An 18,721-nucleotide genomic window follows, 5' to 3' on the forward strand; every position below is an offset into this window, starting at 1 on the left:
ACTCGCACCAGGTGGCATCAAAGTACAAAACATAAAAATCTAAGATTTAACAAATTTACCTGAGTAGAAGAACAAATTTGGTACCATAAGAGCTGTATTTCCATTGAGGTGTGAGCATGCTAATGGTACCGGGACAGTATTTAATATTGTATCACACTTTATAAGCTAGTAAGTTTTTAAAATATCTTGATGTACTGTTAAATGCAGTGGTGTTGTAGTGCAATTTTAGACTCTGAAAGAGTTACAGGTTACAGATTAAATACATGATAAGAATTAAAGGAAAAGAACCGTTGCGGTAAGTTGAAGGTTAACCGGGAGGTTACCTCCAGCAGCAGCACCCTGTTTCATCCTGCTAATTCAATGAGCCGCGGTGACGTCATCGCTGCAGCACCGGACAGGGCTGAGTCCCTGCAGGAACAGCAAGTCCTCTTTGACACGCGATACATCAGCTCCACAGCAGTACAACATCAGGACGCTCCACATCCAGCATCAGCTCGATCATAGCAAGAAGACGTGCGTGTGGAGGACATGGGCAACGTGCAGGTAAGAGGTCATCTATAACTAATGACAAAAGCTCAGCTGAGTTGAAACGCAGTTATTTAAATGTATTATAAGAGTGCCTAAAAGTTTGGTGTTAGGATGAATATTGAAGATCCAAACTCTGACAGCAGAGACGCTGAGCTACAGCCTCACTGAGTACCGCAGACAGCCTCCGCGAGAGCGTCACTTTTATTATTTTCTTCAGTTTTGTTGTGTTTGTGTGGCCTGCCGTGTGTAAAGACAGACAGAGCTGGCGCAGTTAACTTGAGCAAGGGAGTGTGCCATGCCAGGCCCAGGGAAAAAAGGCATTTCTGTAAGATCAGATCAATAAGGCCGCATTGTATTAGACCAAGGGTGGGCGAGGAGAGGAGGCGGCTGCTGCTGCTGCCCCATGACTCAGCGATCTCACACAGGCAGCACCCTTTTCTCCGCAGGAGCCTGAATGTAACACCATATTAACTCCTTTCAACGACCTCACCCTTTCATCTGCGTAGACAAGGTTACAGTTGTAGTTAAATGCCGGCACTTTTCTAATGTAACATTATGAGTCAGTCTTATTGATTGATTGATTGATTGATTGATTGATTTGCTTTACCTGTTGTGGCTGCTTTGAATGAACTGTTTGAATTTATTACTAAGGATATTCAATATTTTCTGCGATTGTGTGTTCTCCAGCCCACTATAGTCCCATGTGAGGACTTTGATGTTACAGCAGATATAAAGGCTATTCGAAAAGCCTGTAAAGGTTTAGGTAAGTACATACGAGTTTATTGTTTTAACTCCTGTGTCAGGAAGTATATTAGGTTATGCTGTAGTCATGTGAAGACTCTCTTTGTGTGTTTGATCATGATTATTGCAGTTTAGTAAGGTCATAATAGAGCCTCTAATTTAACTGATATTAAAGCATTTGTAAAAAGTGGGGATTTGTTTTTTTATGCCTAAAAGTTTTCAGACTAATAACAGAGAAACACTCGGAAAAATCAATATTACATTTTATGTGTTGCAGAGAGTTAATTTCAACACTTGCTAAGTTTGATGTAACTACAGTACGAGGTGTACTCCTTTGAGAACTGGTGTTGGTACAGCGAGGCAAATGTCATAGTCTGCAAAGATCTTTATGCAGTGGTACTTTCACAAGATAGGTGGGTGTAGGTTTCAAAGCCTGCCTCTCACACAGCGTGGACATAAGCTTCAGTCGGTTGTGTTACTATATCTCAGGTACATTGATTGAGTACATCTTCAAACTGTTGTCTTTTTTTAACTCGACCTCTTTTGGTCATTTCCAGATCCCTATTTTTTTTATTCTTTTTTCTAGGACTCTAGTAGAGTAGCTTCAGATGATTCACAATTCAATTTTTATTGATTCCTATTTGTATTGGGCATTGGTGCAGCCTCATCCTTTATGACCACCCTCCGTATAATCCAACTCTAATGATTGGCTTGCTCTTGTAAAGCAGAAGGTTTGAGCATCAGGTGGGTGGGGCTTCTGTGCTGACAGCCAGTGCTGTGTGCCTCACATGACCACATCAGGTAACTGCTCTCAGTGGCATCACAGTGACCCAAAGTAAGATTGTTTGAAGCAGTCTGAACGCTGATCTTGTGGCTCACTGGGGTTACTTACACATTTTCTTATGTCATTATTTGAAACATTGGCCATACTTGTTGTGACATTAACACTAGGATTTATATGACAGAAAATAAAGAAACTGAAAGCTGTTTTCAGTGGCTCCGTTATTCACAAGTGCTCATCCCAGCAGGTCGCTCTGCATGTTGGATATTAACAGCAGATGCCTCTTGCTGGGATTAAACAGGGAAACCTTTACGTGTGAGGCAAATGTGTAAAACACTAGATAAACTAATTAAAACTGAAATAAGCAAACCCTCTCTAGAAAATACAGATTTTAATAAGTGTGGCAGAAGCGGATTTAGGGATAATAAAATATCTACTTGGAGAGTTCAGTACTAATCAAAATGTTACGTCCTCTATAGTGTTAGCAGCCAGCACAGTGACGCAATGCTTAGCACTGTTGTCTCACAGCAAACCAGACTTCCTGGTTGAGAGTTAAATGGTCTGATTCTTATTTAGCACTTTTCTACTCTCCCAGAGTACACAAAGCACTCTATACAACATGCCACATTCACTTTCTTCTAAGCTTTTTATGGCTTCCTAACTAACATTCATACTCCAATGGATGCATCAGAGAGCAACTTGGGGTTAGTATCTTGTCCAAGGATACTTGGCATGCCGACTGGAGGAGCCAGGGATCGAACCACTAATCAGTAGATGACCTGCTTGACCTCCTGAGCTACAGCCACCCCAGGAGTTGATGCAAGTGCTTAGAACAGCGTCTTTGCTGTGTGTGTATATCTGAACTTCTATGTCTGCTCTTTATCCCAATGTTTAAGAGAAGGATATTCATCTGAAAGTCCTTTAACAGAAACAAAAAGGTCTGTCCTGGTGACTTCAGTCAGTGTGACGTTATCAGCCCAGTAATAGTCTAACATTGCTGTGATAATAAAGTCATTTGAATTGCTAAGTCAATCCTTCAGGTCTGTTCTGCTGTATTTTCTCCAGGCACAGATGAAGAGGCCATTATCCAGATTCTGGCTAATCGCTCTGCAGCTCAGCGTGTGGAGATCAAACAGGCCTACTTTGAAAAATATGATGATGTACGTACCTGTCTCTTTCTGGATGTTACACACACACACACACACACACACACACGCACACACAGAATAACTGCAAATCATGTGACCTATGTATTTCCTCAGGAGTTAGAGGAGGTCCTGAAGAAGGAACTAACAGGTAGTTTTGAGAAAGCCATCATGGCTATGTTGGACCCTCCTCACCTTTACTTCGCCAAGGAGCTGAGGAAGGCCATGAAGGGGGCGGGCACGGATGAAGCCGTGCTCGTCGAGATCGTGTGCACGGCGACGAATCAGGTCTGTGGATCGACGGTGCTGTGGATAAATGGTGTTCTGGCGCAGTGTGTTTTTATTAGAGCTGACAGTTAAATCACAATGGTAACAAAGTAAAGGCAACAGTGCTGCGTTTTGTCTTCAGAATACATAAGAAGATGTGACACGAGGAAGATAAAACAGATGCTGTAAGATGTGAGAAAAACAGAAACATCATCTTAATGCTGTCTTTTTTCACCCAACAGGACATCTTGAGCTACAAGGAGGCATATGCCCAGGGTAACGTTTCCTCTGAGTCATCTCAGGGTGTTCCTTTCCTTTCATACTGGAAAGTGTGGCTGGTTAACTAACGCACGGAATACCAATGTTATAATTTCATCTGGGTGTAGTGACTTGTGTTTTCCACGTTTTCTGCTGTCTGACTTTATCCACATTTAGATCACATTACAAAATCTGTTGTTGACATAGAAGTTCACATTGCACACTTCCCTTACAGTGAACGAGCGTGACCTGGAGGCAGATATCGAGGATGATACCAGTGGAGATGTGAGGAACCTCCTAATTTCACTGCTGCAGGTACAAAAAAGGTTCCAACCAGGAAATGCATTGTCTTTTGCACTGTTTCTTGAATCTCTGAGCTTTGCAGACAAATGGAAGCTTTTGTCCTTGGTTATAGCTTGAAGAATTGTTCTCTATGCTGTGACTCACCCACTGAGACATTCACTAGATTGTTAGGCATGCTTCCCTCTCCAGCTTTTTCAGGCCCCCCACCCTCTCCTGCTTCCCCTCTCTTTTCCTTTTCCCACAGAAAAAATTACAAACATGAAGTGACTCAAGTTCTACAGCAATGCCAATCCAAAGAGCTCGGTGGCTTTCAATTTATCCACTTAATCTGGAGCACATCATTGTTATCTCATTAAGTTCTTGTCCCTCATCTTTCATTTTAAACCCCTCCTAATTTCTTGTTCTATCCTCCAATCTCTTTGTCTACAGGCAAGCAGAGACGAGGGCTACGAGGTGGACGAGGATTTAGCTGAACAAGATGCTGCATCTCTGTTTGAGGTGCGTGTTGAATTTTTTTCATTTCAAAGCCCATAACACAGGTTGCCCTTTTAATCACACCGATGTAGTTTGATGTCGGTAAGCGGATGCCTGATTTAGATGCATAAGCACGTAATCCTGGAATCACATGTACATCACAGAATCCCACATATTATTCAGTTAGAGTTCATGCAGTGTTTTAAAGAATAGACGCTGACTACAGCTGTCGGTTGAGCAGTCCACCACCCCAGACGGAAGCATCTTTTTTTTAGTAAAGATTCTAGAGGAATGCCTCAAAAATGTGACTAAATAACTTATTAAATAGGAAACTTAATGTCCTTAGTAAATTTTACAATGCTAATGCATTAGGCTGCATGATTTAGCCACGGACAGTATAAAACCAGTGGTTAGTCACATTATCAAGACTTGACCTTTTTCACCCTCCCTTTATGATTTGAGGCTTGGAAATGTGGTTAAATGTTTTATAGGCTATGGAAACAAATATCAATCCTATCACGCTAGTATTGATCCAATACCAATACCAGCGTTGGTTTAGATAGTATTGATATTTAGAATTATCTGCCCAATAAAAATACAGTGCATGTCTTGCTTTGCCTCTCCAAAGCGCGAAATGGACAAGCATAAGTTAAGTTATATGCTTAAGTTGGAGTACCGGCAGATAATATATTTAAAGCCAAAAAGTCGTAATAAAAGGAAAGTATGAAGACATTCCAGCCTTCTTCTATACCAGAAATTATTAAGCTATATGGCTAATATATATTTACATGTAAATGTGTTAATAATGTCTCTTTAAACACTTTTCCTCGATTGTTTTCTTGTTGGCTTGAAATAAAATTTCTCCTTCTGCTCGTACGGCAACTTACATACGCACGGTGGACCGGTGCGTTTATTACACGCAAGCGTTGCCGTGATACTGGGTTACACAGAGCTACTAACATGGCTCTTCAGAGTCTAATAACATTAATAGCTTTTATAGTCATTCTAATATACACACTGTCAACTTACTCTTGTCCCCCATCTGAGCAAATTAACACATGTTCTCATCATTTTTTACGTAACTGATGACTGAAAGTGTCAAGGATTTATGTTGATGCTAGCATGGTTGTTAGCACTGTTTCCTCACAGCAAGACAGCCCTGTGTTTGAATCCAGCGCTTCCTCACATGAACCAAAGACATGCAGTTAGTGGGGTTAGGTTAACTGGTGATTCTAAATTACCCATAAGTGTGAATGTGAGTGTGAATGGTTGTCTGTCTCTACGTGTTAGCCCTGCGACAGACTGGCGACCTGTCCAGGGTGTACCACGCCTCTCGCCTTGTGACAGCCGGGATACCCTACATCCAAAATTGGATAAGCGGAAGAAAATAGATCAATTTATGTTGCTTAAAAACACTGAGGGATGATCCATATTCTTAGAAATGTTGTATTTTTTCTTCTCTTTGTTCTCATCAGGCAGGAGAAGGCAGGTTTGGCACAGACGAGTCCACCTTCACCTACATCCTGACACACAGGAACTACCTGCAGCTTCAGGCCATGTTCAAAGCCTATGAGGCGGTATGTACTATATTCAATCGTTGCACGTTTTCTTTTTTTGCTGTTCTAACTCATTTATTCATTCGTTTGTCATTTCACTCACTCCTTATTGTTGTTATCAGGTCTCATGTTAACCAGCTGTCTTGCAGCTTTCAGGAACAGACATTTTGGACACCATTGACTCGGAGGCCACGGGGACACTTAAGGACTGCTACATTACTCTCGGTACGCAAGACCACAAGCATTCAGAAGTCAATGAAATATCTTTGATTTTCAGTAACTCTGTGTTTGTGTGTTATTTTTAGTAAGGTGCGCTAAGAACCCACAGCTGTATTTTGCTCGGCGCCTTAACGCTGCCATGAAGGGACTGGGCACCGATGAGGACACACTGATTCGTATCATCGTAGGCCGCTCTGAGGCAAGTGTGTGTCTCTGTGTGTGTGAGTGTATGGCCTAGTGTGCAAGTGTAAGTATACCCTCGATAAGGTCTGAGAGTCTAAAAGTGTGTGACATCCTCTTTATTTCGCCAACGCACAGATTGACCTGGACACGGTGAAGGACATGTACCTGGAGAAGTACGACGTAACCCTGAAAGATGCACTGGATTCTGAGTGCGGTGGAGACTTCAAGCGCCTCCTCATTGAGATCCTGCACTAAAACACTTTCCTTCCGCTCCTTCCTTAGTTAACCACAGTGAAACATAACACACTCACACTTTCCCTTCTTTACCAGTGTCTCTCATCCACTCTCTAAATCCATCCTGTTTCCTCTCTTTCTCACTCTGTCAGTTCTCTTTACAGCATGGACCAAAAACAACTCAATCATTACAATATTATAGTCTCTAAATACACACTTTGTTGCAAAGATCATTAAAACCGTAGAATTTCCTTACCATTATAGCCCAATATAGTTAAGATGCATTGAATATTTATTTGACTGAATTATAGCAGCATTATAGAACTTACATACAACAAGTGCACTGGAACAGAGTGAAGCTCATGTCTTTATCCATATCATAATATCATCAAGCAGCATCTTAATTTCAAGCATATTTGAAAGCTGCAAACTTTAAGGAGCTGCTGCTGCTATGTATAGCATACAGCTTCCTGTGATATGTCACTTTATTTATTTGACTAAAAGATGCCTTTCTTAATATTAAAGCAATGCAATTTACTTTCTGCTGCAACACCCTCCACTTAAGTGCCGATTCTTCACATCTGAACTCTTGTATCTGAATGCACTGTTAATCATGTGTTACAGTATTGCCAAAGCCCTGAATGTTTCAAAGTATACAGTACTAGTTTTTTGTAGTCACGTCCCTAAATGTTAAATGGGATTTTTAACCTCTCACAGTTTTTCTTTTCAGTCATAGCTCACAAGTTGCCTTGGTCTCACATTTATACACATTGGACTTCTTTCTGTTTTCATTCAGTAAACTAAACTCACCGCACAGAAGGACAGTTGATCGTCAAAATATTGAACGAGACGTTGTTTTGTAACCCCTGAAGTGCAGTCCCCTTGATAGTTGTCACAGTGTCTGTATTGAGGTATATAATTTAACCTGACTGATTAAATAGTGACAGAATATACTGTTGTTGTGTTGTCATATAGCAAATTAACTAGCAAACAGTTCATTACATGGAGTAAGTAATCATTACTTTATTGCAATGTAAGTTTAAACGTGGTATGCATACACAGAATATGAAGTGATAATAAATTTTAACTGTAACACCAAAAATATTTGACATTTTCTTTATTTCCTGCAGAGAGCAGTGTTGCATCACTTGTATTCGCTTCCTTTTAGGAAACTGGCATCAGAGGAAATCATAGTGAAATTAATGGTAATGTTTAGCCCCCGATTATAATGTGCTTTGTATAACAAATCTAATAAATAGTTCTTTAATGATCCACTTTCCATATTTGGGATTTAACGTTTATCCTGATTTGGAGGTCATTTAAGAGCTTATGTGTGTGTGGTGTGTAAAAAATCACACAAAAGTTGGATTTTACAGCATACACCTTTTAAACAGCGGGACCTTCTTCCGAGCACAGAAACTGCGAGTGGATTGTGGGGATAAAAAGTTCAAAACAAGTGAGAAGTGCTTCCAGATGCAGGGACACAACGAGGGGACGATTATTCACTTGTCTTCCCCTAACTTTATTTTCTTTCTTTCTGTATCGCTCTCCTTTTTCCTGTCTTGATGTGAAGTTTGTTTCAGTATCAGGGTAAAGTTTAGAGTGCACCTGCTTTGTGCACATTTTTGCTACCTCTTCGTCTGCAGTCTGCGCACCATATGTCGACCACTTTACCTTCCACCTCGTGCTACGCTCGGCGTCTGGCAGGCCATTTATCTGTCTGCCTGAGGTTTGTGTACTCGCCACAGAAAAGCACAAAGGTTTGTTTTCCATGCATGCATGTATAGACACAAGCTTGATGTGCAAAACATTTTGAAATACTGTATTTTTTTTTAGGGAAAGCGATCCTATTGCAACATTTTTCAATGAGGGACTGTTGGGAAATTACTGGTGCTGGTTGTTGTGGTAGGAGAAGTGTGATGGTGGGTGGATGTAGACTGAAAGTCACATTTATAAGTGAAATAAAACATTAAAAGTTTCTGATAGTTTAGCCATAAAATTAAACCTTTATAGTTTTTATTTTCTCTCTTTATTTTCTCACTCTCTTCTGTCTCTGTTCATATTTGTGCAGTCCCTAAATAAATGTGTTGTCAGTTAGTGTTATGGCGTTTATTTCCTGTCCTTTCATATTCTGAAAGCCCGGAAAATTGATAATATCAAAACAAATTATGGTTATATAATAAAGTCTCCGTGCAAAATCATGTACTGCCCAATGACACATCCATACCTAGCTGCCACACTCCTGCTTGCTCGATCATCCATCTGTAATCTATTATCCACAGTGTTAATGTTCTTAGCCAAGCTAGACGCAGCTCCAGTGTCTACTGCAGTGCCCTGACCTTTATCTTCTTCAGCCCACCGTAACTCATCCAGTCAGTCACCCATCGGCCTGCGGGTGGTTTCAATTTGTCCCAAGACATACTCTCCTTCTGTTATGTTAGCCTACGGATGCCTGCGTCTTCTCTTTGGCCTCCCAGCTAGGATTTTGAGAGAAGCTGTGCACCAACTTTTCATTTTTCAGGTTTATTCGTTTCTGGTGAAGAAAACACCGATCCCCTGTGAGTCTTGATTTAATGAATAATCTATAGCACACATAACCTGAGGGTCATGACTTCAAAGAGCGAAATAATAACATCAAGCGGTCTATCGGATTTTATAGAGCATATGCCCAGGATCGTTATGCACTTTTTTGATGTTGTGCCAAAGAAGTGCAGCACTCTGGGACTGAGGGTCATTGGTGGAAGTGAATAGGAAATCCATTAGGAGGTTAACTACCCGGCTAATATAATTTCAGCTGTTTAAATTCATGATAAAGATCCTCTGTTCTTAGATGTTTAATAGAAAACACCTGGCAACTTCCACTCAGAGCAAACATGTTTTGCATTCAGTCTCCACATCTCAGACTGAAGCATGTAAAGCTCTTGATAAGACTAGTGCATGCAAGGATATAAAGAGCCCTATATGCACTCACAAGACAGTTTATTAGTTACACTTTGTTCAAAGGTTGGACTGTTTCTTGCCTGCAGAAGTGCCTCGAATTTCTTTGTGGCATAATTTCCACAAGTTGCTGGAAACATTCCTGAAAAGTTTTGTCCATATTCGCGTGATAGCGTCACACAGTTGCTGCACACTGTCAACTGCACACTGATGATTCCACCGTATTCCAAAGGTGCTCACTTGCATTGAGTTCTGGGAAATGTCGAGCTGATTTTGATACATTGTCACTGACAACAAGTTTGAGATTTTTTTGAGTTTTGTGCCATGATGTGTTATCATACTGTAAACACCTGACTATAGTTACACTGTGGTCACTGTGGTATCCCCCACACTATTCCACCACCACCAGCTTGACTCACAGACATCATAGATACAAGGCAGGATGGATCCCTGCTATCATGTTGTGTACGCAAAATTCTGACCCTGCCATCTGAATACTTCAGCAGAAATTGAAACTCATCAGACCAGGCAATGTTTTTCCAGTTTTCCATTGTCCAATGTTGGTGACCTGTGGAAAACTGTAGCCTCAGTTTTCTGTTTTGACCTTATAGGACTGTCATCCAGCGTGGCCCTTTGCTGCTTTAGCTCACCTCCTTCAATGTTCAATATATATCCACCAGTGATTTACAACTTCCTTGATATTTTCTCTGTATTGAAACTATTTTATTAGGGTTAGGGGTTACCCCTTACCACCAACCATTCTTACTCTGATGCAGGACACCCTGAGGATAAGATATGATACTATACAACAAGAATAAAATACTATATACAATAGAATAAAGCACTATACAAAATAGAATAAAGCACTATACAAAATAGAATAAAATGCTTTGTTATAGTAGGAAAAATTGCACTTGGTAGTATTGCACACCAGGGAGACAGTTACAATTGTGTATGGGATATGTGTGTGTATGTCTGCACATGTGTGGTCATCTGCAGTGACCATGTCGTGGAGTCTGACAGCAGTTGGAAGGAAAAACCTGCGAAATCTCTCCATTGTGGGTGCCGCAGCCACTGAAGGAGCTGCTCAGTGCTGTCAGAGTCTCCTGCATGAGGTGCGTGATGTTGTCCAAAAGGGATGACAGCTTAGCCGCCATTCTCCTGTCACTCACCACCTCCACTGGGTCCAGAGGGGATCCTAGAACAGAGCTGTCCCTCCGGATCAGCCTGTCCAGTCTCTTTCTGTCCCCAGCAGAGATGTTGTCACCCCAGCAGACCACACCGTAAAAGATGGCTGAGGCCACCACAGAGTCATACACTGCAAATCTCAAAATTTTACCAAGTATATTTGTCTAATTTCTAGTCAAAATATCTCATCACACTTAAAATAAGACACAATCAGCTACACTTACCTGTAGCTATCCGCTATCAATGTAAATACATTGGATGTTTAGTGGTTGGAGTGGAGGATGTTTGTGCCTGTGGACGTCTACCACCAGCTCCAGCTCCACGAGTCAGTGCTCCCTGTTGTCCCCATCAGTGATGAGGCCAATTATTGCAGAGTCGTCGGAGAACTTCTGCAGGAAGCACTGGGTGGAGTTGTGGGAGAAGTCTGCAGTGTAGATGGTGAAGAGGAACGGAGCCAGAACCGTTCCCTGTGGGGCCCCCGTACTGCAGACGACCCTGTCCGACACACAGCCCTGAGTTCTCACATACTGTGGTCGGTCGGTGAGGTAGTCCAGTATCCATGTTGTGAGCTGATGGTCCACAACATGGGAGGATATCTAGGGGCCTAAATGTATGAGTTAGTGCCATGTGAGGGGCTGATTAGGTAACAATTAGGTAACAATCCGATATCCCAGTGTTTGCGTTGTGTCACTTTTTGCTAGCTAAAATTAGCTACCATTAGCTATTGCTATTAGCATGTGATGTTGTAAAAGTAAATCCCAAAGTGTGCTAAAAAAAAAAAAAAAGCTTTGTTATTAAGAATAAAAAGTTTTAATTTAAAGGAACCAAACGTTCTTCTTTCAAACTTTATCTCACTTTAAATGACTTTACTTCATGCCAAACAAAGTTTGCAGTAAAGAAAAATCCAGTACAACAAAGGTGATTTTATTGGATTAACAAGAAAACATCAAATATACACTTTACATTACAGTTCAGTTAAGATTAAAAGCCACTACATTATTTAAAAATATTTAGTTTCAACAAGGCTGAGTGACTTTAAGTCCATAATATGCACAAAGTGGTCATTAAACAAAGCATGCAGTAGATATTCAGCCATTTAGAAAATGGCGGCTAACATGAAACACATGCTCTTGAGAAAAACTCCTGAATGAGAATCAGTGCCAGCAGAAAATGCTGTAGTCACTGGCAGGATCTAAAACTCCTTTGGCATCAACAGAGTAAACTGAATTATATAAATAAAAAACAGACAAATGTGAAACGTGAAAAACTGGAACTAAAAAAAGAAGAAGTAACTGGAGGATGAGAAATGATCACGTGAATACAGTTGTTTTGTGCTATCATATGTAGAAATCATGACACATATTAATAGTTATATTATATAAATATAGCTAATGAATAATGTTACATTTAAATACACTACAGTCCACATTTAGTATTTTTTAAAAGACATTTTCTTTTAAACTCAAACAAAAATCAAGGGATAAATTCAGGTTTGGAAAGCACGGTTAACTCTGACCTAAAATAATAATAAACAAAAAGACTGGCACTGCAAGTTAAGTAAAAGTCAGTTAGCTTAGCTTAGCACAAAGACTGGGAGTCTAGCTACACAACACTGCATAAGAATCACAAAGTGTTGATTTTTTTTAATTGGTTACAGGTGCTCATAGATTACTTGTGGACAATCTTAGAAGCTATTTCCACTAGTTTACAATGTCAGGCTAAGCTAACAAGCTACTGGTTAATGCTTCTCTGTTAAAACAGATGAAAGTGGTGTCAATCTTCCTTTGTAACTCTCTGGAAAGTGAATAAGTCTCCAAAAAGTCAAATCATTTCTTTCACGGTTTGATTTTTGACCATAAGAAGAAACGTCATAGTATCTGGCTTTCATTATGATGCCACCCAAAGGGCAGATACCCCACTTCCTGTTTGATGGCTGATCTGGTTTACTCGTCCACGCACACAGTCTAGTAAAAAGAAAACCGCAGTGCCATTGTGAACCTGGAAGGACGCTCGCAGACTCACACTGGCCCACTGGCTGCCCTCAGACATCTGGCCAGATACCTGCTGGGCAACAGGGATAGGCCTCGATCCCTCTCCTGAACCCTCTAAATCACTTCGTCTGAGCAGAGTCACCTTGACCAAACTGCAGGAGTGAATGAGTTTGAGATCCAGAGCAACACTGACTGTACCGCTCTCTCTGAATACAAAATCTCGTCTCTGATCTGCGGATCCCTTCGCCAGCAGCTCCATTTGGGTCACTTGAGGACTGGTCTGGTGGAAGAACAATGGCTTGTTACGAACTGCTCCAGAGAGAAGGCCGGTGTTAGCCACAGAGGCAGAAAGAGATGAAGAAATGGCAGCGGGAACCCAAACCAAACTGAGAATACTGATACCCGTTTCGTCACCAAAGAAGCGAACGTTGCACTGTGCAGGAGAGAGAATCTCAAAACCCAGTGTGTCTCCCGGGCCAACTTGAGCTGCTCCAGACAGTGCTATTGATGTGTCTCGGTAATGGACACCTGGTTTAAAGACACGGAGCAGCTCCATGCTGGTTCCATTACGGTTGAGGTATGCCAAAATTTGGAAGCCCTCACTCACGCATGCCTGGCCCATCGAGTACAATGCCTGCTGGAATACAAAGCGCACAGTGCCACTCTCTGCAAACCGGATCCCGCGACCATCGTGAGTAAGTCCTACTACATAAGGGTCAGAGGTGGAGGTGGTACGGAAGACTGGGCGATAGTTTGTGTGGTAATGTGCAGAGACCATTGCCTGTGCTGTCATGGCAACCGCACCGGTGTCATGAGAGAGCCAGAGGAGGCTGAGTGGGGGAACGGAGGGGTCGAACAGCTGCAGACCTTCAGTGCTTTGGTTACAGTGGTGGGTGGCACTCCGGAGGAAGAGGGATATGATGTGACCTGGGGCGACCTCTGCTACCCCACTGATGCTAACACCTTGGAGCGATCTACCCTCCTGCTGCTCCACACGAACCCCACTGAGGTCACGACCTTCAGAGCCGGCTGTGTTGTTCATGCGCAGACACACTTGGATGAAGCTGCGGCAACCATGGGTCACTGAGAGATTCTCATCCAGCCATATGAGACCATGCTGTCTCAGAACCAGCTGCCCACTCTCGGTGGACACCACATCATCGCCTCTTCCCTGTATGTGAAGCTGCACACCGAGGAAGGCTTGAGCCAGCATGTGTCCTTTTTCCCCCTGCAGAGTCACATCTCCAGACCAGGACTGAGAGAGGGCACTGTGGCCGGCAGTATGGCCAGAGCAGACAGTGTCTGTGGTAAAAGTGCAAGGAGAGACCACCGTGTCTCCATCACACTCATTGCAGGCTTGACACTCATCCATCTCTGAGTTGAAGAAGTAGCCGCGGCCACACATTCCTGAGTGTGCTTCTCCCTCTCTCATGTCCTGGCATCTGAATCCACCTGGTAAGCACAAATTAAGAAAAGAACAAACAATTCTTCTCAGACATGGATATGTCTAGCAAATCAAGAAGCACTGACATAACAAAAATATTCAAATGTTTAAAACAATTCAAAGCACCTGGAGTGTTGAGACACTTCTGTTGACCTCCGCACAGATCAGCTATTTCAAGACATTCATCTCTGTCCTGTAACAAACAAATGGAAACTTTCAGTTTGGAAGGTAGGATCAAGAGATGGGTTGCAAAGTAGCATGCAGATACTGCAACAACTCCAGGCAAGCACTGAAAAAGTACTGAACCAAAAGGCCTACTGCTTCTAATATGGTCCACTGATAAAAAATGTTTTCCTTTGCTTTGACAAACCTTGTGATAAACCTTTTATTGTAAGGCTCATAAACCCTACAATAAAACACGTTTTTTCCGCAAGTGCATAAAGTTCTAAATGAATAAACTAAACTTCAGTCAAAAGAAGACTGCCATTTCCAGCTGCCATCGTTTATATTCAGATACAAGTGACAACAGATATGGTATGATAAGATAGGACATTTTAAGTATAAAAAGGCCCTGGGGTTGATATGGTTTGCAAAGTGGCTTTTAGTGGCAGCAGCAACTTTAGCCAGGCTAAAGCAGCTTAACTAGCCCACTCTGTATGAAATTTGCCAATGTGAATGCACAAAAACACATCAGTTGATTTTGTCTGATTTAGATAAACTTTCAGCAGCTGTTGCACAGGGATTCCAGACTAAGCTTCGCTTGGTGGCCTAACTGATCTGATCTTATGTTACATTTTTGTCAAGCTGATTTGTCACCGCTTTCCTGTATGTGGTTAAAAGACATGCTAACACATGCTAACCTGGCAGATCCTGTCTGCGTGTACTGAACACTGGGCGACCAGGAAGAATCCAGCAGGACAGACGGTGCACTTCTCACAGCGAGGACGGCCACTGCTGTAGCCACAGTACTCATCGGGCCCACAACTGCCACAGGTCAAAAGGGGCCGACCCACCTAATGGCATTAAACACAATGATACTTAGAACCATGGTAGTCAAATATAATATTTTGATATTATAATATTTTGATATTAGAATGCCTGACATAATGTTCACATAATGCACTCCAGTTTAAGAAATATGTTGATGTTAAAGTTAAAAATTGACAAAAAAAAATTGTAATATTTTATTTTTTTATATAAGTGATATAAGTGATATAAGTGATATTTTAAGCATAAAAACAGGAAGGTGAGATTGATATGGGTTGCAAAGTGGCTTGCAAAGGCGGCCACAAGTTTATGCAGGCTACAGCAGCTTAACAAGCCCAAACTGTCAGGTATGAATAGAAGTACACTCAGATTTGCTTATTTAAGATTCTCCTATAGTGCAATTTATGCTTTATATGACAGTTAGATCTCTTACATCTCATCACTACTGTAAACACATTTATAATTTAGCTTAAGGCTTACCTCCATCACAGTGGCCTCCATGTCCACTTTGTGCAAAGAGAGAGCCTGCTGTGCTTGGTGAGCTCTAACCTGCCCACTCAAGGTTTCCATGCGACTGTCCAGCTCCCCCTGGAGGTTCTGGAAAGATGTTTGTTTGATGCTGTCCATCAGTATGTTGTACTGAGCCTTTACCTGGAGGAAGAGAGAACTACTTGTATAACACTTTGGAATTGTCTTATTTCTTCACTTTGCTAGGAAATATTGTCCTTATCTGATTCATAATGAAACTGATCTGTTTCAGGGAGTTGAGAAAAAGAATATAATTTCAGTGGATTAGGTGCTTTCTATGCACTTTTTAAAAAAAAAAAAAAAAAAAAAAACTTAAATACTGCCCCAAGACTATGGGGCTATCTACTACTATGGGACTACTGATATCTCCCTCATTATCAGTCACAGCAGCCTTACTTGCTCCATCTGCTCATACATCCTCCTCTGCTGGTCAAGTATTTCTCTCTGCTGGTTGACCAATGTTCCTTGCTGCTCATTGAGCAGCCTCTGTAGCTCCTTGACCTCGTTTTGTTGGCCTTTGAGGGCCTCGACGAACCTTTCCTGACTCTTAGACAGCTGCAACTGCAGGACTAGAGCATCCTCTGAGGGAACGTCATTGTTCCCTGTAGTAAACAAAGAAACCTGTTACATAGCAACTGAAGTGATTATCATTTTTAGTTTATTTCTCTTTGAATTTTCTGACCAATCGCTTGCAAACTGATACCCACCTGGTTTCATGTCACATGTCAGCTGAATCCATGCTCCACGTTGAGACCCAAGGTCTGGGAGCTCGTCCAGAAATTGTGCCGCTCTGTCCGTCACATGAACAGGTGACGAGCTTCCTCTCCCGTCGTCTCCTTGCGTGCTGCAGCCGTCTCCAACGCAAAGCTTACCGTTCCTCTGGCGCATCCGGGAGGGCAGTTTACATCCAATGCCTTTGCACTCCCGCGTTGCGCTGTCATCACTCGTGGGGCGATGAGAGACAGTCGTCGGACAGGTGCCCCCGGCGCAGCCAGGGTGGAACACCTCCGCCGTGATGGTCCTCGGGTTCGTCTTCCTGGTGCCATCCGTACCTGCCGCCTGCGTAAAGCCTCCGTGCTGAGGCTGGATGACGGTGTACGGTGCTAAGGGCGCGCTCTGTGCTTTGTGCTGACGGAAATGAGCGTCGTGTTGGTAAGTCGGATAGGTTTGTCCTTGCCTGGATTGTGCAGAGTGGTCAAACTGCCGTCGGGACGCGGATGTGTCCGTGCGCCCTTGGCACTGCGCTCCCACGCACGGTCTGCTCCAGTCGTGACCAGAAAAGCAGCGCGGTCCTCGGCAGATGTCCGATACACTCCCCGTGAAGAACAGAGTTGTGACAAAAAGTGAAAATATGAGAGAGATTCCTGCCATGTTGCAATCCTTAAAGGTAAAAATGTAAAACATCCACGTTTTAATGGGGGCCTCTCAGAGCATCAGAGCGTCCTTCAGACTCGTGGATACTGTTTGATCATCTCTTTAAGAAAATATCCATCATATCAGTAACTGCAGGATCAGCAATTGCCAGTAAGAACCGTAAGCAACTGCGCACTCATGCAACTATCCTCCATTGCGCACGAATTCAGACCCCTTTGCCCCTTCTGTGGATAGTTCGGTCTAGTCCACATGTGGCGCTCAATGCTTCTAATTGGCACCAGGTTTTGCTCCTAGTCTTAAATTAACCCGTAGCTTTCCCGGACATACCACTCTGCCGAGTCACTCCATTCCTACTCAAGCACCGCATATTTGGACTATCCTTAGGTTATTTTTATTCTCACACTTGGGATGGTCAGTCATAAGCACTTTTACACACATACAGCAGTGATGTGGAGCCTCTAAAAGGAATTTCAGGGACTTTGTTTACAGAATCTTTCACATGTAACTCTTTCTTTCTTCGCCCTTTACGATTGATTTGGATGACAGGATTAACCCTGTGGCTTTTTAACAAGCCCTGTCAGAATGAAAAACTTTAAATGACATCAAAGCTTTGATCTCTTCTTTGGTTCTGGGTAGAGTGCTGACTTCTAAACACAACTCTGGTGTATTACAAAGCTGGAGTCAAAACGGCCTCTCCTGTAAAATGTAAACTCTATTACATTTTATTGCCACTCTCATTTCCCTTCTCTGACCCCACATTGCTTTGATTAAAGCTTTAACCCACATTAGAAGCACTTAAATGCTCCCCTCTCTTCTTATTTTCACAGGAAAATGGCATTCGCTCTCTCATCATACACCAAGGAAGCCTGTGTGTAGCTGCACATTACTTTCTTGTAAATCAACCAGAAGAAGAGCTTACAAACAGCTACGATAGATGTCCTGAGCTGGCAATGCAGACATTCTCAAAAGGCTGTATAGAGGGCTTAAAATGCAATGTGCACACACATATGCACAGTTGCCAGCTAATGTTGGAGGTGCAACACATAAATTACTCAGTTAAGCAAGTGTGAGACCACATAGGACTCTGAATATGGCGACAAGTCTCAATAACGCTGAACAAAGGTTCACAGTGATTAAAAGCCAGATAGGGGAAGGGGGGTCTTCTATTATCTGAAAAGCCTCAGTACAAAAATATTTGTTACAGTTTTTACATTATTAGATTTTACACATTCTATCTGCACATCTGCACAGCAGTGCTTTAAATATTAAATACACTACACTGCATTGTCTACAATCGCACCTCTGCACTAAGTTCGTGTGCATTTTATTTGTGATCATGCAAAAACAAAGCACCAAAGGAGAAAAAAAAGTACACCACATCTTAAAATGACAGACAGATAAAGAAGAGATGTCATCCTGATGACTCATGTTTATTCTATGCATCTATTTCAGCAGCTCTTTCGCTTTCCTCTGCGCTTTGCTCGCTCACATTTCAAAGTTGTCACATACGATTTTGTTTGAGGGCTTAAAGCTGTTTGCACCACTCCACTCCATTCCACTCCACTCCACCACTGTCCATAAAC

General features: G+C 42.2%; 2 protein-coding genes across 2 annotated transcripts; one reads left to right on the forward strand and one right to left on the reverse strand.

The window, feature by feature from the left end:
- Positions 1–364: 364 nt before the first annotated feature.
- LOC146367213 (annexin A13-like) lies at positions 365–7,791 on the forward strand. Its single transcript, XM_084913018.1, has 11 exons — positions 365–543; positions 1,216–1,291; positions 3,116–3,210; positions 3,313–3,483; positions 3,705–3,738; positions 3,956–4,035; positions 4,453–4,521; positions 5,973–6,074; positions 6,203–6,278; positions 6,359–6,471; positions 6,591–7,791. The coding sequence occupies exons 1-11, from the start codon at positions 529–531 to the stop codon at positions 6,708–6,710; spliced, it is 951 nt and encodes a 316-aa protein (XP_084769144.1). The 5' UTR covers positions 365–528; the 3' UTR covers positions 6,711–7,791.
- A 3,926-nt stretch (positions 7,792–11,717) lies between these two features.
- Positions 11,718–17,706, reverse strand: LOC146367214 (uncharacterized). The gene is made up of 6 exons (XM_084911811.1): positions 16,472–17,706; positions 16,161–16,366; positions 15,717–15,887; positions 15,110–15,262; positions 14,376–14,442; positions 11,718–14,257 (listed from the first exon to the last, which is right to left on the reverse strand). Exons 1-6 carry the CDS (start codon positions 17,166–17,168, stop codon positions 12,702–12,704), a joined length of 2,850 nt encoding a protein of 949 aa, XP_084767937.1. The 5' UTR covers positions 17,169–17,706; the 3' UTR covers positions 11,718–12,701.
- Between the last annotated feature and the right edge of the window lie 1,015 nt (positions 17,707–18,721).

This window comes from Perissodus microlepis, chromosome 18 (genome assembly GCF_051167445.1).
Source record: "Perissodus microlepis isolate ML-2025 ecotype Zambia chromosome 18, ASM5116744v1, whole genome shotgun sequence".
NCBI classification, from domain to species: domain Eukaryota; kingdom Metazoa; phylum Chordata; class Actinopteri; order Cichliformes; family Cichlidae; genus Perissodus; species Perissodus microlepis.

Coding starts and splice junctions, on each gene's coding strand:
- LOC146367213 (XM_084913018.1), top strand. Junction 3,211..3,312: donor ACTTTGAAAAATATGATGAT/GTACGTACCTGT, acceptor GTATTTCCTCAG/GAGTTAGAGGAGGTCCTGAA. Junction 6,472..6,590: donor TCATCGTAGGCCGCTCTGAG/GCAAGTGTGTGT, acceptor GCCAACGCACAG/ATTGACCTGGACACGGTGAA.
- LOC146367214 (XM_084911811.1), bottom strand. CDS start 17,168: ATGTTTTACATTTTTACCTTTAAGGATTGCAACATGGCAGGAATCTCT. Junction 16,367..16,471: donor GACATGTGACATGAAACCAG/GTGGGTATCAGT, acceptor TGTTTACTACAG/GGAACAATGACGTTCCCTCA. Junction 14,258..14,375: donor GAAGTGTCTCAACACTCCAG/GTGCTTTGAATT, acceptor TGTGCTTACCAG/GTGGATTCAGATGCCAGGAC.